The 26,247-nt window shown below is 45.4% G+C and overlaps 2 protein-coding genes across 5 annotated transcripts; one reads left to right on the forward strand and one right to left on the reverse strand.

Moving 5' to 3' along the window:
- The first annotated feature begins 65 nt into the window (after nt 1–65).
- On the forward strand, nt 66–13,726 carry LOC105563059 (protein AF-10). Of its 4 annotated transcripts, none has more exons than XM_012014340.1 (13): nt 105–318; nt 396–475; nt 613–777; nt 892–1,089; nt 1,181–1,900; nt 3,022–3,350; nt 5,977–6,426; nt 6,784–7,006; nt 7,141–7,333; nt 7,590–7,742; nt 7,833–8,097; nt 8,177–8,305; nt 8,371–13,726. In XM_012014340.1, exons 1-13 carry the CDS (start codon nt 210–212, stop codon nt 8,519–8,521), a joined length of 3,165 nt encoding a protein of 1,054 aa, XP_011869730.1. In that variant the 5' UTR covers nt 105–209; the 3' UTR covers nt 8,522–13,726. The 4 variants fall into 4 exon arrangements, with proteins under 4 accessions (XP_011869733.1, XP_011869730.1, XP_011869731.1 ...); XM_012014341.1 differs by having other exon boundaries at nt 6,790–7,006; XM_012014342.1 differs by having other exon boundaries at nt 106–318; nt 6,823–7,006.
- A 6,857-nt stretch (nt 13,727–20,583) lies between these two features.
- Nucleotides 20,584–25,250, reverse strand: LOC105563060 (pancreas transcription factor 1 subunit alpha). The gene is made up of 3 exons (XM_012014345.1): nt 23,365–25,250; nt 22,886–23,208; nt 20,584–21,845 (listed from the first exon to the last, which is right to left on the reverse strand). Exons 1-3 carry the CDS (start codon nt 23,643–23,645, stop codon nt 21,706–21,708), a joined length of 744 nt encoding a protein of 247 aa, XP_011869735.1. The 5' UTR covers nt 23,646–25,250; the 3' UTR covers nt 20,584–21,705.
- Between the last annotated feature and the right edge of the window lie 997 nt (nt 25,251–26,247).

A 26,247-nucleotide genomic window follows, 5' to 3' on the forward strand; every position in this document is an offset into this window, starting at 1 on the left:
GCCGAGACACGCGGCGGTGGCGAGACCCCACCGAGAGAAGGAGAGAGAGAGAGAGAGAGGAGAGAGGAGGACGCCCGCCGTCGTCCTCGGCAGGATGCGATCGTGCGAGCCGCGCGACACGAGCCTACCCGCAACACGCAGCCAATGCCCGTGGTTGGTCGCCTAGCTCCTCATGCTAGTCTCGTCTTCCGAATTGCTTGGGGCACAGCATGAAGGAGATGCTCGGAGGGTGCTGCGTGTGTTCTGACGAGAGGGGCTGGACCGAGAATCCGTTGGTGTACTGTGATGGACAAGGCTGCACCGTCGCTGTGCACCAAGGTATTGTTTTGCGCGCGGCAATGTCAGTCCCGTCTCGCTCTGTCGGTTGAAGGGTTAACGGTTGTGTTGTTTCGCAGCATGCTATGGCATCGTCACCGTACCAACGGGACCGTGGTACTGCAGAAAGTGCGAGTCTCAAGAACGCAGCGCACGAGTGGTAAGAAGGATTACACTTGCTCGCACACACTTGACAATGCTTCCCCTCGGTGGGGAACGTTCGACCCTTTATCTTATTACTTAGACAGCGTACGAATGCTTTAACCGAGATATTTTTGCTGGGTGTAATTTGAATAGCGCTGCGAGTTATGTCCGAGTCGGAATGGAGCCCTTAAGAGGACGAACCAGGCTGGCTGGGCACATGTCGTGTGTGCTCTCTATATTCCGGAAGTCCGATTCGGTAACGTGACTACGATGGAGCCGATCATATTGGAGCTCATCCCTTCGGAAAGATTTAGCAAGGTAAAACCGGCTTCGTCGATGTCGCGGGACAAAACAAGTTGTCGCTGCGCCCAATGTCGCTATACACTTTGCCGTACCTTGTACCGTTTCTAAGAAATTCAATCTCTTTTTCAGTTGTGTTACATCTGCGAGGAGCAAGGCAGAGGTAATAAGGCAAGCGTGGGAGCCTGCATGCAGTGCAACAAAACGGGCTGTAGGCAGCAATTTCATGTGACCTGTGCACAAGCTCTGGGCTTGCTCTGCGAGGAGGCTGGCAATTATCTCGACAATGTTAAATATTGCGGCTACTGTCAGCATCACTATTCGAAATTGGTAAATAATTCATTGTCGAGTACCAATCGAGATGTTGGATCGCACGCCGCGCGCGAAAGCTTTGCTATGTAACGTTAATTAATGTTCCCAGAAAAAGGGCGGTAACGTGAAGACGATACCGCCGTACAAGCCGATACCCGCCGACAACGGCTCGTCGGACTCGTCGCCGGAGAAGGAGTCGGAGACGCCGATAAAGTCGTCGGGCGGCAAGCGGAAGAGCTCGAGCTCCAAGTCCGGCGCGAATTCTAAAAGTAAATCCAATGCTAGTCCCAGTTTAGAGATAAACGGTGTCGCGGACGACAAGAGCGGCGGTAGCGGTCGCAATACGCCCAAAGATAATTCCACGAGTTCCAGCAAGTTTACGACCTCCAACTTTGTCGAGACGATTGTCACGCAGTCGGAGAGCGTGTTCGGGCACGATGGCAGCGGCGGTGGCGGCGGTGCTGGCGGTGGTACGATCACCACCGTCGCCATGGCGGCGACTGCCTCGGCGATGAAGACGAACGCCGGCAATTCAAACGCGGCGCACAAGAGCGTCGCGGGCCAGGGCAAGTCCAACTCGTCGGCGTCCTCCAACAAGGCGGCGAGTCACACCAGTAAAAAGAGGAAGACCGGGGCGCGCACGCCGACCGTGGGAAACGAGAATTCGAATCAGTCGGCCAGCTCGGAGGCCAGCGGCTCGGTCGTGATAACGGTCAGCACTATGATGCAGCAGCAGCAGCAGCAGACCGTCCCGAGCAACAACGTGCAGCCGACGATCACCGAAGCTACTAGCTTAAGCGTGACGACGGAACCGGAGAAATCGAAGAAGGTAACAATCGTCCGTACGTCGTTGAACCTTGGCTCCTGCTCTTCGTGAAAATTTAGGGTGTATAAACGTTAACGATACCAGACGTTCTGTGCTGCTTTTCTACGGTATATTATATCCGCGCAGAGTTCGTAACAGTATCGTTAATGTTTACAGAACAGTCAATCGTATTTCTAGAATATCATAAAAATTAGAACATGATCAAAATAAAAAAATGTGAAACAATGCCAAGCATTGCAAGCATGGAAAAATTAACGTTGAAGACACACGTGTCTACAAAATAATCACTTGATATGCATACATAAGTAGATATTTGGCCGCTTTGATCTGTTGGATGTAGTCGAATTAAAACAGATCAGACTTTGTTGACAATAAAGAGGTCTTACGAACACTCGATCTTACCGTACAGGAAATTATATCTCTGGACATATCGCGAAACAGAAAAGTACAGAGTTTGGCAATGGAGAAATTTCCAGAAGTTATTAGCATAACAGTTCGTCCGTTTCGGAATAGAGCAGCTTATTCAGTGCATCGCACGACAAAGGTACAATTAAACACAATTATCGCGCCGCTTATTTCATCTATATTTCTTGAGCGCATCGACAAAATAAATTGTCCGCGGGAAGCTCGCACTGTGGCCGTAGAATACAAGGGTCCAGGCAAACTTGCACAGGGCATAAACGTACGCACAAGGAATCCGATTGGACTATAAATGCATGCGTAAGGTAATAGACCGATCCATGTTTTTATGCTCATGCACGTTTGTCTGGAGACTCTAAAGCCCGTATCAGACTACGGATTGAGATTGGGATTAGAATCAAATTTGACCAATCAGAGTAAAAGTTACTGCACTTGAGATTAGTAAACTTTACTGTGATTGGTTAAATTTCAATCTAATCCCAATCCCAATCCGTAGTCTGATACGGGCTTAAGGGCCATCGCACACAAAATTGCGTAGCTGCATGCGCCTAGCGTAAGAACCGTCTAAACCAACGAGCATTGAATCGTCATATTGCACGCTCGTCGATCTAGCTGGTCTTGTGCTATGCGTATGCGGCTATGCGATTTTGTGCGCGACGGCCCCACGACCTCGGCGATAACGCCGTTTCCGTCTGCCGTTGCAGAAGGTCGAGAGCCCGATTCAGTCGTCGTCGAGCACGCCGGTCGCCACGGAGGCCACCACCACGCCTGTGATAATGTCGGTGACGCAGTCCCAGCCCTCGGTCGTCACCCAGTCGCCCACGACCACGTCGAACAGCATCGTCGTGTCCGTGCCGTTGATCGCCACCTCCCTCGCCAGCGCGGTCCAGAGCGTGGTGACGAGCGCGCCTACCATGTATCAGCAGGTGCAGCAGAGCATAATCACCACGGCCGCGAACACCGAGCCGCGGTCGAGCGCGATGCCCAGCATCGAGAGGTTCGCCGCGGAGGACGCGCCGATAAAGCGATCCCGGTAAGTTCCCCGCCGTGGACGCGAGAAGCGGAGTTCACTGGAGCGGGACTCGGTGCGCCGTGCGAAAATGCGGATTGAAGCGACGTATCTGCTACAATGTATATTACGTCGTGCAACAGTGTTTTTACCATGTACCCTAGGAATCGCCGATGCCCTCCCCACGTGCATTTGTGCACATATCACATTTATAGAGTCCTCTATCACGAGATAGGATCCTAATGTGGGACAGCGGGGTTTCTGTTGAATGACTAGGCGTCATCAGCCGATACCACCGTGAATTTATTGCCCTTGCAGCGAAATATGCTTATTGTTAGCGGAGAATTCATAGACTGTAAATCCTCGCGGAAAGGGATTTGTGATTGAATGTGAAAAACCGTGCACTCATCGCCACACTGAAAAAAATCAATGTACTTTTACATGGAAATTACTTGTTCAAATCCGGAAAATTACCTAATTATAACTGTAACTTTTTTTTCCAGATTTCTTAAAGTGGAAATACATATTAATGGTAAAATATAGGTGAAATTACTATTTTTGTGTAAAAACACTTGAATTCTCATGCAAAATTACAGAAAAAAAGTCTGCAATTTTCCATGTGGGTAGTAATATTGCATGATTATGCTGGGTCGGAAAAAACCCAGCGTAATCATGTAATTTTACAAATATTTTTTTCAGTGGCAAGTTCTCTTTCCTACACGAAGCCGCTAATTGTATGTTCTGATCGTGGCCGTTGTAACACATAGTGATTTGCCGACATGATGGGTTTTTTTCTTTCACATGTTGATCGTCATCGAGGACCACGTGAGTTGGTCGAAACGTTTGACACAGTCGATTTCAAACGAACGATATACAAAAGATCGTTGTATCCGCACTCGATATCTAGCGCCTGGCTCCGATTGCCCCTGCATCACGTCTGTTAATTAACGTTTTATATATAGAGCCTTAAAAATTGTTAACGAGGTAAAGCGTTACGACTCCCTTGCTCGCACACACGGCTTATTGGCCAAACGAGCGATATGTGATTAATGGAAATTGCGTGAAAAGGTATGGACTTGCAGTTTGCTCTTGCTATAATTATTTGCGCCGTATTTTTTTATTATTAAAAGAAATAGTATTAAGTTGTGTATGTTTGCAGAACACTTGAGAATGTTCCAAATCCCGGGCCGAAACGCCGTGAGTTCTTTAGAGTAAAAACATTGGCCAGCGTAGGTGGTTTCAATAAACCACCGTCGGTTTCGTATTGCTGGGCGACAGGAAATCTTTTTGCGAGTTAAAAATCAGTGTTCGCAAACTCGCGTGTATCCGTGATGGAATTTGGGCGTTGAAGAACCTGCTGTCTCGTAATAGAGGACCTCTCCCCCCCCCCCTACATTTTACGTGTACACACGTGGAGAACGCACGTGTGTTCCACCTGTGCCTGGGATTCACGCGGGGAGGCATCGGCGATTCCTCTCCGCGCGGCTTCGCCACGTGAGGCTCCACGGAGGGAAGAATCGCCGGCGAGGGACTCGGTCGCGACGCGGCGGAGTTGCAGTGCGAGATAAAAAAGGACGCGCGTCTGCTCGGCGCCGGTGCCCCGCGGTCGGGATCGTTGAATGTACAGTGAGGATCTGTGCGGTGTGTACGTGCGTAAAAGTGCAACGAGGTGCCTCCTCGGGTTCGAGGGTGAGAGAGAGAGAGAGAGAGACGCGCGGCGGGCACCCCGGGACTGTCACGCGCCGCGCGCGCGCTCAAAATGGCGGGCGCGATTGGTAAACAAGGTGGTCGCGGTTCTAACCTCTCGGCCGCGCCGAGAGATCCGGGCGCCCGTCCGCGAGGTGCTCGCCGACCGGGTTCGCCCGGGTCCGATCGAGCGACGGGGGACGCCGTGACGCGGCGTCGACGGGCGCCGCGCGTCCGCGCCGCTCGCGGGCCCGCGCGCACCCAGTCGCCGCGCGCGACGGAAGATGGAGCGTGTTTACGGCGTTGCTGCCTGTGTATTGAGCACGACGGTTCACTCGGGGTCATTCGACGAGAGCGAGCCCTGCGTGCGCGCGCGCGCGCGCGCTGCATAATAATTGCATCGCGGAATCGTCGCGACCTCGTCGACGTGTTTGTGTGTGATACTGTAATATATTGTTAAACGCCGCAACCCCCCGTTGAAGCGAGGGGGTAAGGGGGGGGCAGTGAGGAAGGGAGAAGAAAACGGTGGAAACGTCGCCGGTGTCGAGTGGCCCCCGTGACTCGATTCGCTGGCGGCACTCGAGGCGCGGTTCGTGGCGAGCGGGAGGCGTTGAGGTTATGTTTGTTTTTTCCTCGGCGAGGCGCCTCACGGGCAACGAGCGACGCAAGGGTGTAACGTGACATCGTAAATGGCACTCTGCCGTGACGGCCCGCCCCAGCGTGCGTTGATCTTCTCGTTCACGTTTCACTAGACGGTTTGAGAGAGCGCGTGCGAATTTGCACTTTCCATCGGGATCATTTCCGACCGCGTGTGTGTAAAGTGATAACGGGGTTTTTTTTTCCTTCTTATTTTGTATTGCCACGCCGCTGGCTAGCTGTTACGCAAAATAACGATCTGCATCTTGATGGAAGACGCGTCGCGGCACGTGGTGATTCGTTGCGCTAACGTACGTGAAACTTTCAGCTCCCAATCGTCGGACAAGCAGGAGAAGCCTCGCAAGCCGAAGCGCGGCTCGTCCAACAGCCAGACGTCACTGCCGCAGTCGCAACCGTCGGTCCCATCCATCGTAACCTCCGTATCCAGCACCGCAGTCGTGACGACGTCCAAGAGGAGCGCGAGGAACAACCACCAGACGCCTCCGCCGGCCGCCACGGTGGCCCCGGTGCCGTCGATCATTCAGGGCCCCGCGTCCGCTACTGTCGGACACTTCAGTAGCATCGGCGGCCTAGGCCCTGTGAGCATCATGGGGCCGACCGTCAAGGAGTCTCCGCCCAGCAGTCCTGGATCGGAGAGTATGAGCAGCAATACCAGCAAACGTAGGAGGAAGGCAGCCGCGTCCACGCCCATCCCATCTGCGTCGTCCACGCCGACCGCTCTCGCTAACGCCACGATAAAGGAGGAGAACGTGAAACTGTGAGAATTGCAAATTTAGAAAAACGCCCTAGGTTACTATTACATTTGTCGTACGACAAATTTTTCAAGCGCGTTGTTCTGTACTCGGCTACCGACAGCTCTTTTACGCGATAGAGCCACGTCGACGGTTGTCGGTAGCCGTGTACGGAATAGAGTCCTGGAATAGTAAAGTTCTCGAGTATCTAGAACGTTCTTGAAAAAATGTGCCGTACGGCAAAGCCTTCGAGCGCGTTGATTGGCTGCGGGATAGGAAGGTTCTCGAACGTCCAGAGATCTTCTAGGCTTGTAGCCAATCGACGCGCTTAAAACATTTCTCGCGCGACAAGTGTAATAGTACCTTCATTGGTCACGCCGAAGGGCCAGGAATGCGAATGTTTTTCGCCTTCCTCTTTTCAGATTTCAAAATGGAGTGAGCGCACCGCACATGCTGGGGAATCAGCTGAACCCCAGCTCGACTATGGCGCAAAAGATGTCGGACACGCTTTCGCAGGAGCTCGAGGCCCATTCTATTTTTACAGAGGCGAGTAACTCCAATACAAACTTGATCGGACCGCAGCTGCATAGTCGAGTAATAGCATCTGTACGTAAAACGACATCAAACTAAATACGAAACGACATAAATCTTGTTGATTTATGGTACAATTCCATCCTTTTATGACACAATTGTACTAAGATAGAGTTTTTTTTTTAATGCCTCATCCTCTTATTAAGCAGATACGATCTAGCCAATCGGGCATACCGCCCACTTCATTTTCCTCGGTTTTCTCCACGAGTGGCGGTACGAGTACAGCCGGTACCAGTGGTGCTTTAGGCGGCGGAGCGATTCCGCAGACGTTGGATCAGCTTCTTGAAAGACAATGGGAGCAGGGAAGTCAATTTCTCATGGAGCAAGCTCAACATTTTGACAGTAAGTGTACGGCAAGAGGGAAAAGAACGCGTCGCATGGTGAAAAGGCTACGCTTTGCTCTTTATTTTTCACGTCATTTCTCGAAATAAACCAAAGCTGCATGCCACGCTTTACCTTATACTTTTGTCACGTAAAAGAAACTTGTTTAAAGTTCGTTGATACTAATGGTACAATATTGCGCTGGCCTCTAATGAAAAATATGCGTTCGACTCTTAGAAAACGAAGCAGAAAGCAACGTTATTGAAATCTGTTGCAGTTGCATCCCTGCTTTCCTGCCTACACCAATTGAGAGCTGAGAACCTTAGGCTAGAGGAACATGTAAATAATCTCCTGCAAAGGAGAGACCATTTGTTGGCTGTGAATGCTAGACTTGCTATTCCGTTGACAACTCAACCAAGTTCACATCCAGGTTAGTTAGATCGGCCACGCCACGATACCTTTAGTATTTCGCTCGCGAGAAGACAGATCTAGCATAATGTATTTTTTCCCCTGTTTTCAGTGAACAATATACATCCAGCGGTAAATCCGTCTCATCCCAGTGTCTCAGTTCACTCGGAAGTGCCACCCGGCACTCCGGCGCCAGTACCCAGAGTCAGCCGTGAACCGCGAGTGAACAACACGTACATGCCCCACTCGAGTTCTAGTGGTCACCCGACGACGTTGGAGAACGGTTTGCCACCAGATCCTTCCCCACCTGCGGCCGCTTCTCTCGCGCAGTATCATCGAGGATCGTTGGTCGCGCCTCAACCAAGCCCCACGATAAGGTAACGCGTCCGTTTCTCGTAGAATACCGGTAACAATGAACGATTGAAAATTATTCTTGATTCTCGCAATGAAATGTAGGCACAGTCCGGCCGGAGCTCCGTACCTTCAGAGTCAACCGAGCAACATAGTATCGCCGGCGCCGGCGAACACTTCCGGCGTGGTACGGAATTCGTCTGTTACGCCAGATCCGCTGCGCGGAGTGCCGAGGTGAGTAAAGAGCGTCCTCGTCCAATTACGGGTGTAATTTTTATGCGCCACGCATCGGTCGGCAGGTCGGCGTCGCAGTCGTCTAGCAGCTACATACCGTCGATGTATCAGCCCACCATGTCCAGCCTCGCCAGCAACCAGGTGGGTGGAGTTCATAATATTCACTCGCATGGGCCCTCGCCGACTAGCCACGGGCCACCGGGCAAGCCCAGCTGAAGGTAAATACAATCACGACGTGGCAGCCGCGAGTGTTAATTATTAAAACGAGATTCGTTGCCACGTATATGACTCGACATCAAAGGATCCGATTATATCACAAGAGAGAGAGACCTAACTGCGCTTCTTCGCGTGATTAGCCGACATTAACCGATATACATTTTTCTACGCCACGTTTATCGGCAACCGTTTTCCTACCTGATAAGAAATGTCACTTTAGTGATGTCGATTGCAGCTTACAATGTACAGATATATATCTCGATTTGTATCTTTATATCTTTTCACAAAGTATCTTAAAGTTGTTACATACATATAACAATCATACGTACACTGTACAAATCTAGATATTTTGCACTATCTGATAGAGCGATTTTATCGTGGATCTCATTGAAATGCTGTGTTCGAGTATGCATCAAAACAAGTGTTCACCATAGTTCGTTTTGCTATCTTCCTTCTCTTTTTTTTTATCTTATTTTACCCGTGCGTAGACGCGTTGATGCTAGAGCAAACTTGACCGCCAATGTCTACTTTCGGACACGTGCAATGTCTCTCTTTGCAAAAAGTGTCCCATACTCCTACAATCGGACGTATTGCTGCACAGGATAAGTGCATCAAACTTGTCTCCGTTCGTAAGACCGGTCGCCAGTGCGATCGCGCTCAGGATCATACACACTCTTATGCCGGCTTGATGGCATGTCTTCTCTTTCCGAGAGCAATGTCAAATATAATTTTGCGTTGATTTCTCTCGATGTACCTGCGGGCGACGCGTGGAGATTGGTCTGCGATCGAGCGTAGCACGTGCGCACCGCAACTGGCGAACGCGAATTCCTTTTTTTTTTATCTCGTTCGATTTTTATACGTACGAGCTATATGTACATTGCAACTGTAACAATATACTGGAGGCTCAAATAGGAGATGCATAATGTAACGAAAAAAAAATCGATTTATAACGAAGAAGCAGTTAGAAAGATTTGTCTCAGTTTTCTCTGGCGTTAAAAATATTTTGCTGTGACGTAATTTTTAATTGATTAGGACGTTGATCTAAAGTATTGCTGGGACATAACAGCGTGACAATTTGAATTGGTTTTTCCTTTTTAATCAGAAAAATTAGATACGTGACTTTTTTTTTTGAGACATACTCTATCTCTCTTTGTAAGCATCATTGAACAGCAAATCCACAGATGTACAAATCTTAGATTGTAAGTTAATCTATCGCGTTAAATAGCAATAATACAGTAGGTGTACATTCTAACGACGGTAACTGCGCGTATTTCTGGTGGTGCGACAAAAGGATACGCGAGATTTCGCAAGAAATTAAAGGAAGGGGGAAAAGAGTGAACGAAAAACACACCGGAGATCGAGAGAAGAGAAAACTGGATCACCGGATTGCATTGATTTCGATAAGTTCGTGCATGCCAACGATTCCTGTCACACGTAATGGTCCGCAAGAATCGTAATTTTAAAGCCGAATGTGCTTGTGCAGTTTTCCTATTTCTTTAACGTACCACCGTTACGTACCGCAGCGTGTGTACTATTGTATATGATGATGATGGTATCGAGTGCAACCTATTTCAAAGCTAATTTAATGTATATTCTAATCTTATACAAACACGTAAAAAAAAATGGGGGGAAGATACCCAAATATGTACAAGACGAGCACTGCCTTTCGCCAACAAGAGCTGTGAAGTAGGTTGATCGCAATTCGACATTTTCTAGCGAACGCATGATCGTTCCGTTTAACTTCATCTGCCGTCCCTTCATCCCATTCCTCCTCTCCATTCAATTTCATTCTTTGAGCCTGCAGATTTCATCGATACTTCGTCATTACAAATTCTCGAGGAATGCGAATAGAAGGAGATTGTGTGCCATCGTTTGATCTGTTAAATTAAATATTACAGACATAATATTCGAACTGTTATTATATTAATTACTTGATTGCACATCAATAGCAATGACTCCGTAGTCGATATTTTGCATCATTGGTTATGCATTTTTCAATACTTACGGGAAACAGATTTGTAATTGAATGTAACATTACAATTTGTATATCGAAGTTTGATATTGATGAAAACTTGATTTGTTGAATTAAATAATTTATTCATAAAAAATTCATTACTTATTTACTTTATGAATAAATTAAAACTATTTTCCATTATTTCAAATTTACTTAAATAAGTAAAACCTAATAGACTAATTCTGTACATCAATTTCTATATGCATTTTTTTTGTAGTATCAACCGCGAGAGCATTGTGATTTGTACAGTAATTGGGATTTTTTTTCTGATAATATTTTACCTTTTCGGAATCAAATTTCGCGACAGCAACAAAATTGTGATTGATAATCAATTACTTATTTTATTCCGCATACAGCCACAAAGTGGAACTTGGTTTAAGTTAATGTTAACGCACCTTCCGTAAATTGTGGTTGTAATATTAATCGAGGGCGCGAAAAATAACAGGATCGAACCACGGCACCGATCTTGATAACGCAAATATTTAACAAAAACTTGTGAATACTAGTGCGATACGTATATGTATATGTGTATGTATTGAGATCGCGATACTTGCGAGTAATCGTGTAAGATATGGGATGCACGATCGTATAAAGTCGGAGCTACGTTGCTTAAAAACGATGTAATATGCATATATGTCGAAATTGAATTCGTTTTGCTGCGTTTCCGCGATAGCCTTCGGTTTTCTATTCGCACCATCATGTGTCTATGATTTCCGTGAGCGTGCGACGCCGTGTGCAAATCGCAAAATCAAAAGTGCTAGACGGTACGGTAGAACATTTTTTAGGAGATAAGACTTGGTAAGAACACATAAAGTATTCCGCTCAAAGGCTACGGTATATGTAATAATATGTAGCTCGTTTATAAATCGGCGAAGGGATTTGCATGTGATACTGCAAACAAATCACAGAATGGCATGCAATGTAAAACGACAGTTGTAAAAGGGAGCGGAAGGAAAAGAGGCTCGGCAAGTGTTCGCTGCGATCGGCCCGACTATTTCACGGATAATCCCTCTTCGCGTCGTTGAAATTGCGGAAAGCAAAGGTGGCGGATGGCAATAGGTATTTGCGTACATTCGAAAAGAAAACGAAAGAAAACGTCGAGGATACACTCGCAGGATGATACGTCCCATGCTGTCGCTTTATTTTTGCACCGTGGTTACGAGCATAATACGAGATTTCTCAGCCTCGCAAAACTAGTTAAACGAATGAATTATATAATTACGATTATACGTACGTATGTTCGAATTTGCCGTACAAAAATTAAATTGTCCCGAGACCACCTTCCAGCGACTACGATATACTGTTTGTCGAGCGGCGCAAAAGAGCTCGGAGATTTACAAAGAGCTAGGGATCGACTGATTACATTTTACCACATTGTGTTCTTTGTCGTAATCCAGCGATGTGTTCTCTAAATCGATATATCAACTTTCCGCCTGCATTTTTATTTACAAGACACTAGATGTAATGCGTCTGACGTAAAAGTATTAGCTCGCATCGATTCGAACACGCTAGAGGTGGTTGAGGGACAATAAGATAAATAAGGGAACCGATTGTACTGTCGACTAAATTTGTAAGTCCGATTAGCGAGTAAAGGCGGGATTTTTAAGCGAAAGAGAAAACTTTTAGTAAGGGATCTAGATTTATAAATTGTATGAGAGATTAAAGTAATATTGTATATTCAACGAGCGAGGTGCGGGGGAGGAGTAGACATGAAAACACCAAACCTACAGAATAGCTTATCACCACTCAGGGAGAATCAGTTTACTACGCAAAATTCTGCCGAGTTTTCCTTGTGGGCGTCGATTGTGCACGCGAGTACGTAACAACATTTGTCGAATTATCGTGCATTCTTGAGAGCCACGTTACCCTTTTTTTTTTATCGCGTTTAATTGAGACACGCGGTCGTGTATATTCGAATGTAAAAGAGCTTACGTTCAATTTTTATTCTTTACGAAGCATTTCTTATCGTTGCATCGCTTTGTAAAATCATCGTTTACCTCTCTTGGGAAAAGCCCCCACGAGTTCGTATTTCGAATGACAATCCAGGTTACGGTGTAAAGTTGAAGAATACTCAATGTTCACGGCCTCTCAAGAATGTACGATGAGAGGTATCGAACTCCAACGCGTATTGCTCGTACTGATTTGGTGAATTTCATGATTGACGACCTTGTCGAAAGTTCGCTAGGATTTCTAAAAAGAAAGAAAAAAAAAGGGACAAAAAGGGGGGATGCGTGATCTTGTGACGCGACAACGCGCATTTGTACTACTGAAAGAGTATTTTATGCATTATCAATAAAGTATCGACTGTATTGTTAGGGAATATATTATATATAAATACATACGGTACGCGCAAGGCAATTACAGGAAATAAAACTGCGGGGGAATAACAGTTGTACGATATTCTAGCAGAGAGAAAAGGAAGGGAGGCGAGGAAAAAGAAAAAAAAATCGAAGTCACAGAGAACAGTACGATGATATTTTTTCACAGCTGGATCAGTGCCAAATTTTTTCAATCGAATCATTAAAACTTCTCGATTCCTTAGACGGTTTTCGTGTCGAAGCGTACGCGTAGAACGTAGGAGAGAACCCGGCAACATTGCGAGACAAAAAGAAAGAAAGAAAACCTCTATTTGCACATCTATTTAGTCATTGACACGGATAGGAGTCGATCGTCATCGTCATCGCATCGTGTGCGTGCGTGCGTGCATGTGTGTGTGTGTATGTATGTGATAAATGTGAGTCGGTGAGGCTTTTCTTTCCCTTCGAGGCTGCAAGCGTCGATCATTTCTGTTATTTTTTTTTTACTTTCCCCGTTGAATTACCTATCGTTGTGTCGCGTCATTTCTGCCAGGTGTTGCGGGCGAGGAAAGGGTCGATCGTTGTTTCTGCGCTTCTGTGTTCAATCTCCAACTGCCAGAGATACAAAGCAAAACAATTGTGTTCCTAATCATCCGCGGATCGGGCTCTCGCGTTCGCGAGCGTTAAATTAATTAGGTAACTTCCTGCTTTCGTATGTCCAAAGCCTTCTCCGACGGCGCGGAGAAGCTGAAGAAAATTCATCATTAACGGTCACATCGACGTAGCGACTGTGCGCGTAGATTTTACTTTCGTAGATAAGATCTTGTCTAAGAGCGATGCGTTAAATCTTATGTAATGGACACTTTTACCAAATAAATTGTCACTTTCCGAGTACACGTGTCCTCCCGCCGTGTATCCGTGCTACCCCATACAGCACCGAAGCTTTCAGAAACATTGAAACATTGCAACAATGTTTTCTGAAATGTTTCTGAAAGCTTTGGTGCTGTATGGGACGTTCCCGAGGCTGTCTCTCCCGTGACTTCCGTAGTCTCGCTTGTGTCCCCATAAATTCATAATGCGCTCGTAAATTTGCGCATTTTGTTAATCATCTTCTATCAATGTGGTTGTAAAAAAAAGAACTTGGTCAAGCGTTACCAGGTCTTGCTCGTTTTAAGTTTAAGCGTTACGACATAACGATTATTTATGAAACGCCGAGCCACAGTCGCGGAATAAAGATACGTGATCGACTCAAGTGGACATCCGAGAGAAAGATATATCGCGAGGTTGTTCATTCTGTCGCGTAAGACGACTTTGGCTCACGGTATTATTTTTCCGCTGAGGGAAGCAAGAAGCTTCCTGGACTTTCTCGTGCGCACAAACACACGACAATCCGAAGACCGCACGGACAATTCCGCGGCGGCCTATCTCTCTCTCTCTCTCCCTCTTTCTCCCCTTCTCCCTCTCTCTTTCTCTCTCTCTCTATGCGGCCAACGATCGTGGGAAGTCTCACCTGCGACCTCGTCTCCGGCGAATCAATATTATATGAAAGCATGCGAGCAGACCGTGTACCGTGGATAACGCCGAAGACGAGTCTCTTGGCAAAGCGAAGAGAGGAAGCCGCGCAATCGTCTGTTGTCTTTTCCGATTGCGAACAAAACTATACGTTGTATATCGTATAGCGGGAGATGAAATCAATCTGTAAGAGAGCGAGGGTTCGATTTAACGCGTTCATTTATCCGATGCTAAATAGAAGAGAGATTCGTAATTATTTTCAACTCGGACGAGAGAGAGAGAGAAAGCAATTTGAGAAGAGAATGAGAGAGCAAACGATACGAGTTTAGATGTGAATACCGACGGGAAAAAAACAAGTTTTATTAAGATACGCGCAATCTCGCCTTTATTAGATTTAATATCATTAATTAATCACTTTTTCCTCTCTTCATTAAATTATGTAAAAAGAAATGTTTTTCTGATTTGGATAAGTCTAGGTTTTTGTTTAACTTTTAGTTTGTCTATAAATTCACTTGCACTCTTACAAATTTGTCACAATGATAAATTTTAACAATAATTTGCATTACGTGTATCCGCACGCAACGTTCTCCCTCCCCGTAAATCGGTATGGAGGGTCCATTGTTACGGCATTAGGCGCGCCGCGCTACTGTCATGTATAAAGTACGAATAGGATTTCATTGAGAAGGTTATACACTACGAGTTTTCACGCCGGATTTAACGGCAGATTGTAGATTCTTATCGTAACTGAACTTGCGCCCGGCGCGATTTTATCAGTCGCGGAGGGGGGGAAACCACGAATTTCTCCCCTCATTCTGAATATCGAGAGTCAGAGATTACGTCAGCCTCCCCTAATTACTACGAGCACTAAATAATCGTGAAATTTTTTTGTTGAAATTGATTCGCGAACGGTAATTAATAGATGTTCGTCGCGTTTTCACGCCAGAAAAATTAACGAAGAGAAAAGTATGTAACCCAGTAAACACCGAGCATCGATTACAGTGCATTTGTTTTACAATGTCTCACTCAACAATGTAAATGTAATATAACGCATGCGAGAAATTGTAACATAAACGCAATGTAACTGCTGCTCGGTGCTCGCTGGGAGGTGAACGCAGTGCATAGATCTCGTATTTTCTACTTAATTTAATTCCAAATTATTAGCCATTACTTTTACATAGCACATCATATAAAAAGATTTCGTCAAAAGTTTATAAAAAACTTATGTTTATAGTTTTAATAAGTTCACCGTACAATCTTGTACAAGTAAATAATTTGTCGTAATTTTTTGGTCACTCTTTTAACGAATGATTTTTATATTCATGTTTTTGCACTTCAATATTCTTCCATTTTCTATATATTACGTAAAGACCTTTAAAAAATAATTTCTATGTTCATTCATATTCATCTTTTTTTATATCGCTGTCTCGCCGCTTCTTCCCCCTCGAAATCGTGTCACTCGTCACGATCGTGGCACCGCACGGGGATTATATTTATGATCGGGCTTAAATCTCCGGAGAGAGATAATTGGAATATAATAAAGCTCGCAGAGGAGGACGGGCCCGAAAGTAGTGCCACGAGACTTCGGGGGGTGGCCACTCGGAGGGTGCAGCTGCCTAGGTATTTGCGTTCCAGTTTCATCCCCCGAGACAGCGAGGCGAGCCGCAGGGTGGATGGATGCTCTCTTTGATTCAACTCCGCATCACTTGAGTCTGTCCCGGCGTGTACAGAAGAAAGGGTGCGTTTAACTGTACGTACGTGTGCGTAAGTCCTGTACATTGTACAGATTTCAAACGTAAATGCGACAGGACGCATGAATTCGCGAGTAATGCATATTAGGTTTTTACCGAATTTGCGTTTAATATTTAAATTGTTCAATGCTTCGTTGACTCTGTGGAGGATCATGTTCTCCTGTGGCATTCTGAATTTTCTTATCATATCTTGTATATAGCACATTATGCTTTTAGTTATAATAATTTATTTTATAATGATTCAATACCAGATTATTCCCTAGTAGCACAATATATTGCCGCAATATTGGGAAATAATGTAAATCTAGTATTCCCAATATTGGTCCAACATTGTAAGTTGGACGCCTTTTCTTATTTAGCCAATATGCAGGGTGTCCAGTGGTCAGGGAAGTCTGGAAAACCGGGAATTGTCAGGGAATTTTAAAAATCTGGAAATGTCAGGGAAAAGTCAGGAAATTGAGTTTGCTGGACACCCTGATATGTCTATTCAGCAATATAGGTCTAATATTGCATCAATGTTAGACCAATATTGTTATTACATTATTAAATATTGGCCAATGCACTTCCAATATAAATCTAATATTATATGTTTATTATTGTGCAACATTTACATTTATTTCATGGCCGATATTGGCTTTACGTTGGACAATATCGGCCAATACATTTCTAATAGATCCAACATTGAACCAATATTTAGGCAATGTTTAGCCAATGCACTGTGCTACTAAGGTTATTTGTATTTATTGCAATAAGTAAATAGTTTTTCTATCATTTATTACATAAGCATGTTTTTCGATTGTGGTCTGTCCTCGTTATGATTATCATATAGAATGGAAAAAAGAATGTATCACGATTAATACTTTTAGCAATGTATTTGTCGTGAAAAAAATATTTAAAGCTGCATACAAAGTCACGTTTTAGCGCGTAATATATAAATTAATTTTTCTAAATTGATATATAGATATATAAGCGGAGTGATTTCAACTGTATGATCTGTACAAACTTTTTTGTAAAAGATACGTGCATGACAGACAAAGGGGGGGGGGCCAAGTGTTATATCTCCATTCGGGCGCTATTACATCTCCACGTTACGTTGTAACGCGCGGACGTCGGGTACCATTATTGTGACACGAGAATCGTGAATTAATACTGTATTTGTGTGTCACTCCAGCTGCGAGGATCAACACAAGTGCGCCCCTCGCGACAAGAGGGGTACCCTTAATGCGCGTCTCCGCTGAAGGGCGGGAGGGGTCCCGGATTCTATGGTTTGCTAATTTTCACGGCATCACCGTACCGTGACGTTAGAGCAGATTAGGCTCAATGCGGAACATTGAACTTTCGCGCCTCTCAATGACCGCTTCTTTCCGGACGGTTGTGACCGATATTTCGGCTGCCGCGAATAAATTGCCAGTTCATCGTAACTCTTGACAAACTTAGAGACAAGGGAAAAGAATAAAGGCAGTGGGAGCCTGTTACCGGCTTTTATGGTAAAAACTAATTTCTTTTAAATGGAAGAATTAAAAAAAGTCCCTTGTCTCTAATTTTTATAATCTTGGAGCCTAATTAACCTTTTTACTTTACAAACTTCCTTACGTTTTAACGAATAACGATTGTTAGAAGACGATAGAAAGATTGCGAATACTACACAGTGAGAATTTTCTTTTAAAATTTATCCTAAATATTATATGATCGTAGGACAGCGTGGCATTTAAAAAAACTCTCATAAAATTTTTCGAAATGCTGCTAGTGTTGTCCCACGATTACATAATTTTCAGGATTTTAAAAGACAATTTTCTCCGTGTAGGTCTCGTACAATATTACTGATTTACGATATGAAGTTTAAAATTTTATTTATCTTCTTTATGTACACGATTTAAAGAGCAATTGCAACTTGTGTCGTCTAGATTAATGTTTAATGCCTACATGCTTTTTTTTTTATTATTCGATCAGTACTTGGCTCGCATATATTAGATCGGGGTTAAAAATCGAACGATTAAAAAAATTGTTTACCCCGATCGAGCGTGCGAGCGATAAGAGCAGGTGCATCGCTACACCTGCGTCAACCTAGATAAGCGGTTCGCTAGAACTCTGCATAAACCGATTCATATCCTTTGTCGAGGGCATGTATTTGATAAGACGCTTTGATCGCCAGTCCCTCTTCAATATTAACGTTATTTCTTATCGCCATTTATGAACGTTATCTTTAAACTAACTTCCTGTAAACAGAGAGTCCCATAATCACTGGGAGTGTTTTCGGAGACTCGAGCAAATTCTATCAACGACAAATCTCGTATCGGCTCGCTCTTTGAAAGAATTTATTATTTGCATTTCAAGTATCTGTCTTTTATTATATTTTTTAAATAAGAATTTACATTGAATTCTGTTCGGATAAAGTTGAGAACGTACTGACGTATTAAAATTATGTACATAACGAAAGTTGTGAAGGTGAAAGGAGGAGATTTTCTAGACTTTTCACGCAGTAGTTTCGTGCAAAATGTCATTTCTCGCGAAATCTTCGAATACGACGATAGAGTCGAAAATCGCACCGTCAAACGGCCGGACACGTTTATCGAGTGGCGTCTTATCAGATGACGAAAGTTTGGAATCGATCGGAGTTGTACGCGACTCGCTGCCTCCCCTCCTCCCGGTGGAGGCCACGAAATCGTCCCTAATTGTCCACAAATCGACGGCCACCCTCGATTTCCCGAACCGTTAAGTACAACCACCCCGAAGGCCAGTACCCGAGGGCGAGGGGGTCGCCGTTCCGCTGGCCCCCCCTCGACGTCGAGAGGGTTCGGGTTCAGCGGGCACACGCCCCCCCCGGTAGAATATGGATTCAATTACACCTCATTGTGCCGCGGTGTCTATAAACAACGCTGTTTTCACAGCTGATAGTGGCCCACCGCGCTCTGCGGGTCTCTGCGCTCCGAGACGAGTGCAGCTCGCGCACTGTATTTTTATCCAGATCTGTCTGGGTGGCCACCTCCGAGTTTCGGAGGAGGTTTTGTCTCGAGGCCTCGGCTCCCATTTTATTTTCTTGATTTCACTTGAGAGAAAATCCGCGCGATTGCGAAAGAAACGCTAGGAACGCTGAAAGAAAATTTCGCTACCACAGCTAATCATGATTTGCTAAAAATATTTTGCTGCCGTAGCTGTAAATTTCTAAACCACGGCAAACGGTTTGCTGTCGCGCCTAATACAATAGGGACGGTAGCAAAATATTAGCTGTCCATTCACAACTGAAATTTAGTTACCACGTGCAGTTTTTAGCTACGGCAGCTGCATTCTTTTACCGCGAAGATCTTGCATTTAGTCTCCTCGTTAAAAAAATGCAAGAAATTACAAGAAGACGATGTATACGCAACCGTTTAACATATATATGTCATATTTATAGACATACCGCCGATATTTAAATACGCGCGAGACTCATTTTCCAATCAATTATAGTCTGACGAATTAAAAAACGAGTGGAACGAAGACTTTGGGAGGAATATTGGGAACAACGCGTAAAATAGACTCGCCAGACGGAAGTGGCTGAGATTTCTCAGGATCATCGTCGGTTTTCCATCGACGGAATCGCGCGTAATGAAATTCAGACGATAATAAAATCCACCGCGCAGCCGACCGAGGCAGACTGGACGGCGTTTCGCCCCATACACGAATGCGTAATACCGCAACGCGGGATTGAAGTTTCTTATCTTCCGCGTTGCTCGCGGCCTCGCGAAGTTGCTAATGACGATAATGATGTGCGATAATAAACCCTCGCGGCTGAGGAGAAAGAGAGCGGGAAACGGGAACTCGCCCCGGCGTCGCGAGCGACGAGGAGGAAGAACCGGAGGATCGTGAGAAGACTCGCAGCCGTCGACGCCATTATCCCCGCTGAGTCGCTGGGCGCCGCGACGCCGCAATATCGACGTACCGCCCACCGCGTCTCCCCGCGTTTCCTGCTCTCTTCCTCTCCTTGCCGTCTCTCGTTCTCTCTCTCTCTCTCTCTTTCTCCCTCTCGCCCAAATCCACCCCTGCTGGAACACAAGGAGCACCTTTTAGGGCGCTATCAACCCTTCGGCAGTTTCGGCCATCTTGTCGCCGCGCTATTTCGGCATAATGCTGCGAAAAGTATCTTCAAATCGCGGAATCGCGAGCGAGATTTGACGACTTAAAAGCTCCGCGGTGATAACTCTATCGTGCAAAGCGTAGCTTTCATAAGTTCCCTTAATACCGCGAAGATTGACAATAACACCTTACCTTTTGTCTCGGTTTAAAGAGCGAGGGCTTTCTTAATAATTACATTTGTCTTGATCTCGATGCGATTGAATTATGTTGTTTAACTGATGGACATGTTTACGGAATTTACTTTGCGGTGTTTATCGTCTGAAATTTCACTTATCTGTATCTATCGATTTCCTTTTGGAAACAGGGAACTAAGTTTTGTCCGTCTTTCGTACCTTTTACTAAAGGCCTGCAAGGTGAATGATAAAAGCAACGAGGTACTCGGAACTACATTTATTTGGCTTTGTTATTCACAGTGGCAATAATGATGCTCGCTACGCATCATCTCTCTTACGTCGCGTTAATTATGTATAAACGGTGCTTATCTCATTATAATTCGCCTATTTTTCGATCATTCCTATTTACAAAGCACATCCCCGCGGACCGTTCGTAAAAACGTCTCGTGGATGCAGACGCATAGGTTTGCATTATGCAAAACGGCGAGAGCTGAATCGGCCATTGTAAAATAAACGCGATCGACCACCCCCAGACACGAGTCGAGAAAAATTGTTCTCTTTCAGAAAAAGAGTCTCTGAAGATTCTGTTAATGAGCTACTCCGACTGTACTTGCAATAATATTTAAAGAAATGAAGCCATAACCGAGACTTACGCTTCCGCTTTTAAAAAGTTCCCGCAACTCAAATGTTCATATATTTTACAGTGGCTGATTCAGTTTGCTGCTAACGCCTTCCCGGCAGAGTCGCAAGAGATGCACAGAGAAAAGTCCCCTATTATGAGATAGACTTCTGTAATATGAGAGCAGGTTTTCGACATCCCAAATACAATCGCAAATCTTTTCGCAACGATTACACCATCTAACAATGAATTTTGCACTAAACAGATTTCACTACAGAGGCAATAGACGATGCCTGTTAATTTTGCAGAAGCCCCGTTATCTAATATTAGCAGCTTATCTCACGATGGAAGATTTTCCTCTGCACACATCGGTGACCACCCCCGTCGCTCGAAAACTCGGAGACCAAGGGGTAAACCGCTGAGGGCATTGTACGGATTTGCGGTATTACTGGACATTACTAGGCAGTTTTTGGGCATTACTTTGGGCATTATGCCTTGCTCGGGCATTATAAAGACAAGGCAAGATAAATAAGATAATGAGATAAAGCCAACTGGGCATTAGTGGGCACTGGCGTACATGATTTTGGTCGGCGGTTTACCCCTCGTCGGCGACTCTTCGATGACAGTAAGGTACAAGTTGCATTACCGGTGACTAGAAACGCTCTTCCTTAGACACTAAATAACATCCTAAGATTGAGAAATGTCCTCGCGATCGCGCGACGCGCGTCTCGGTCCCTCCCCTTCCTTGTGAGACGAAGTCAAATTCGTCTACTCGAACGTCGTCCCGTTTTTCGACGTTCGCGGATCTTCCGGCGTCCAGACCTTCGCGTACATCGTGCCGTTCGGCGAGATATCCGACTTTCTCGACCACGAGAGCGAATGCGAGATGAACGGATTCCCACCGCTGCCTGAAAGTCGCAATTCGTTGAAGATTAGCCAAAACTTGGAGAACGCGAGGTCGCGGAAAATGGACTAAAACCGGCGCGGGGATTTATCTTAATCCGTGAAAAATGTGCGAAATGGTCGATTTGAAGCTGTCAATATATCTTCAACAAGACCGTGAAAAAAATTGTTAAAGATAGGCATAGTTTTTGGGCCGTTAAAGTGGAATGACCCTTTAAAAAATATCGAACATTACGACTCGCGCGAGAGCGGAGCGTATGAATAACGGGTTACGCGCGATTTCCGAAACTTGAGATAATCTCTCAATTATCCCCGGGCGGCAAATTTACCTCGAAGCACCCCGTATCTAACCGGGACACCTGTCCTGGAATAAAGGGTAGATGGGCAATTATGATAAATCGACCTATGATACCGCGCGGGGCGGAAGCGGCTCGGCCCGACGCTAACTCGTTGTGCACATAATATCGAAATAGCGTGGAGTGCGGCAGTACTGTTCTCCATTATCAAGCCGAATCTCGCGGCCGCGCGATGGAAATCGAATCACGGACGAAATTTCAGCGAGTTTCCAATTTTGTACACGTGTCGCACGTCACACTGTAAGATTTAAGCCGCGCGTGTGAACTACATTGTAAACTTTAAACACGCGCGACTACATCGCGCAAAATCCCGGGCAGTTCTCGACGTTAACACGCCTCAATTAGCTACGACTCAATTTTCCTCTCGTCATCTCGTCGAAAACACGACGATTCGGGAAAAAGCTAACAAACGTAAAATTCTATTCTCAACTTCGAGCACGCTTTAATTCGGAACACCTTTTAATTCCCGTTTAACGATATTTTATGGAATAGCTGCAAGCTGATTGGCTACGAATTTCTCGGAACTAGAACTTGGGCCAAGTTTTGGCATCGTGGACACAGTTAAGATTAAAGTTAAGCGACGTTTGGTGAAACCGGGCTTAATCGCGTAAAACTAGAAAAGGACATAAAGTAAGTTAAACCGCGTTGGTAGAAACGGGGACAAGGGATGTAATTAAAATTGGCCTCACCACGGACTATGACCTTCTTGCATTCGTCCCGGCTGGAACACCTCGAGAGACCGCTGTTGCCCGTCAAAGGGTCGTTACCCTTGTCCGCCCTGACGAGCTCGTTGAGGAAGTTTATGTAACCGATCGCCAGCTTCAGCGTGTCGACCTTCGACAGCCTCTTCTCGTACGGCAGGGTCGGTATATGGGCCCTCAAGCCCTCGAAGGCGTCGTTTATATTCTGCATACGCCTTCGCTCCCTCATGTTCGCCGCCTGCCGTTGCTGTACCTGCACTTGTCTCGGGCATTTTCCCGATGTCCCGCCACGCCGGTTACTCCGACTCCGTCTGCGCACAAAAAATGGCGAACGCTATACGAATTTCCAGAGCGCGGCAAGAAATAATATTCGATTCATTAGGTTCTCTAGGCCGAGACAAGAAAGGAAAGAGAAACAGAGGAAAGTCCAGAGTGATGGAACACACTGCCAGGGGGTTTGCACTCACTCTCTCGCGTGATTCTCCTGGTCGCTGCTGTAGACGCTCTCGTTGTCACTGCTGTTCTCGTCGTAGAGATAGTGCTCGCTGCCGCTCGTGCTACCGGTGCTACCGGACGGATGATGGGACGACGGGAGCTGCGACGGGATCACCGCCGGAAGCGTCGTCGTGGTCGGTACCCCGCAGTGCGGCGGCAAACCCGGGATCGCCGGGTTGCCCAGGAAGCTGTGGGCCTCGTACATGTAGTGCCGATTCATCATATCCCGCTCGAGATTGTCCATCGAATACATGATGGTGTGCGATGTCCGGTTCGCCAATAATCACTCAGACTTGACGATTTAGGCTTTCACCAGCGTTAATGTACTTTCCTTAATCTAGCGTCGCTTATCGGATCCGAGAGGATCGATCGCTAATTAACGTAAAGTATGACTAGATTACGTGACTAGACGTGGAGCGACGAGACTGTCGTGTACCTCACGCCATTTAGTTGTTCGCTTCAGACCCTTCGAGCGATAATTATTTTATTATCGCACGAGACTAGGCAATTGAATTCCAAATCCTCGCGGATACGCCGGAATTTTCGATCGCGCCTACGCGCTCTCGAACACGCCTCGAGGATCGGGAGATACGATCGACACGTGCCAGCTAGGCGCGCGTGCAGGATAATATTTCTAAACAGTGGCACGTGTCTTGACGGGGCACGTGTCGAGATTTGTCCAAACACTTGTTAACCACTCGGTGCTCACGCGTCGGGATGCTTCGATTCGCGTCCAACCATGCCACTTACGACCTGGCGATAAAGAGATTCGGGTGTCACCCCGGTCTCTTATATCCGCGACGTAAGAAAGTTATCTTCTTATTGTATTTCTCTTATATTTTTATCCCTTCTTGATTACGAGTTCTTTTATATTTCACAAGCCTTCAATTCACCTTCTTGCAGTTCCAGAGGATAGAAATTGAGAATGAGAGAAATACAACGCATTATATTACAGTCATATTGGGAATTAATTAGCTGCATTGACTTAAAATCTTCTCCGTTATTATCCCATTGTTAATTAACGCGTGGCTTCGCGTTTACTTTTCCGTTGCAAGAAACTGTTCAAGACTTTCGAGTCTTTTTATCGGGAAATACTGTAATTACGTGGAATCTTTCGTTATAATTATATATGCCTCTTGGTTTATTAGGCAAAAGTAATGGCACTCTGATTATTATAATCTATTTTCACGAGCACGAACAGTTTTTTCAATGAAGACATCGGATTTTAAGTATCACGGTTGCATTTGGCCATTTCTTATCACGTCCGTACGGATTTCACTTATTCCCGTAACATCTTCCGAATGCCGTCTTTCAGTTTCCAGATTACACTTTGCAACTGACACGTCGATCGTCCTCCCTCAGACTTGTTCATTACAATGGACGTTACGTTGCCACCATGCAATTTTTATAGCGATTACTAAGAACATTCGAGTAAGTCTTAAATATCCTTCCTATCCCTAGAGGAAGTTCCCTAATTGTACTTTGCGATTACATCCGAAATATTCGCGGATTTACAATTGTCCAAGCTGTCACGACTATCGCGTCTGTAAAACAACACGGCGCTGTGCTAATTTAAAGTCCCTCCCGGGTCTCTCCAAGTTTTTTTTTTATTATTCTTTAATTTCCCTCACACTCGCACTGACAACTTAGACATTCCCCGCAGATTTGCTCGCCACAAGAGAACACGTCGCACGTACGATTCCTCGCGGAGAACATCACCGCGCGGACTTCGGGAATGTCCTTGAATGTTCGTCCTGGTCGTTTGCCGATTTCGCGCCCGCAAGTCGGGGACCTTCCGCAGCTTCCTGCCGACCTGCAGACCACCTACCGTGCTACGATCGCTCAGGTGGTCTCTCGCTGGACTAAAATCGAAAAGCGGCGAGCAGCAAGGCGGAAGCCATGCCGGGGTTGAAAGCCCAGCTACGACCCCATTCGTCGAGCGCGCGACCAGCAGAGCCTGCCTACCCCTTGGTTGCTGGGGTAGCGGTGCCGCCTCTTCATCGATCTGATAAGGAACCGCCGTCGTTCCCGTTCATAGGAACAGCGTCCCGGCACGCCGTCAGGAGAACTCGCGGCCTATCGGAACGTACACTTTCTCGAAAACGACGAGATAACGCTTACATAAAGAAATCCGCGTGATTCACGTCTAGAAATTATCGAAAAAGTTTGCCATCGGATTCGAAGCAGAAAAATTGTAGTTTATTTACCGTACGAATGCTTAAGGGTATATAAAATCGAAATTAAGCACGTCACTAATTGTAAGTAGATGAAATGTAATCAAGATCGCGTTATTAAAATAATTTGGAATACACATTCAATTCTTTGAATACACGTGCAGCGAGACATGTGAAATCTAGATCATTTTTCACTGGGATATGTACGAATTAGCGGAATATAAATATTTTATAGATAAATTTTCTCTCTTCTCAAATATTTGAATATCCTTTTAAATATTCTATATTCAAGCTCATTAAAAACGATAGTCATTAAAATGTCTAAAGCTTTATATTGTGCTGTACTTATATACATATATTTCTGCACATCATTTATTTTAGACATATTCTTTTTTGTATTCACACATATCTCTATCTAATATAATATGCTGTGCATTTATAGAAATATTGATACATTAGACACAAGGATACGTACAAGTGTAAGAGCAGCATTAATGCTTCACTTTAACACTCGACGTCGCAAATTCTCTCCCGCTTCGACTGTTTACAACCGGCTTTCTTCACTGCGATGGACTTTCATTCGCGTCCGACGGACAATTACGTATTCATGAAGCCGCCATAGACTGTACTTGAAAATTCTATAAGTTCGATATGGACAAAACCTATAGTTAGGCAAGTTCG

Source organism: Vollenhovia emeryi, unplaced genomic scaffold, assembly GCF_000949405.1.
Source record: "Vollenhovia emeryi isolate VEMERY1.0 unplaced genomic scaffold, V.emery_V1.0 DF939180.1, whole genome shotgun sequence".
NCBI lineage: Eukaryota > Metazoa > Arthropoda > Insecta > Hymenoptera > Formicidae > Vollenhovia > Vollenhovia emeryi.

Coding starts and splice junctions, on each gene's coding strand:
- LOC105563059 (XM_012014340.1), top strand. CDS start 210: ATGAAGGAGATGCTCGGAGGGTGCTGCGTGTGTTCTGACGAGAGGGGC. Junction 6,427..6,783: donor AAGGAGGAGAACGTGAAACT/GTGAGAATTGCA, acceptor GTCACGCCGAAG/GGCCAGGAATGCGAATGTTT. Junction 8,098..8,176: donor CAACCAAGCCCCACGATAAG/GTAACGCGTCCG, acceptor AATGAAATGTAG/GCACAGTCCGGCCGGAGCTC.
- LOC105563060 (XM_012014345.1), bottom strand. CDS start 23,645: ATGTATTCGATGGACAATCTCGAGCGGGATATGATGAATCGGCACTAC. Junction 23,209..23,364: donor CAGGAGAATCACGCGAGAGA/GTGAGTGCAAAC, acceptor TTTTGTGCGCAG/ACGGAGTCGGAGTAACCGGC. Junction 21,846..22,885: donor CAAGAAGGTCATAGTCCGTG/GTGAGGCCAATT, acceptor TGCGACTTTCAG/GCAGCGGTGGGAATCCGTTC.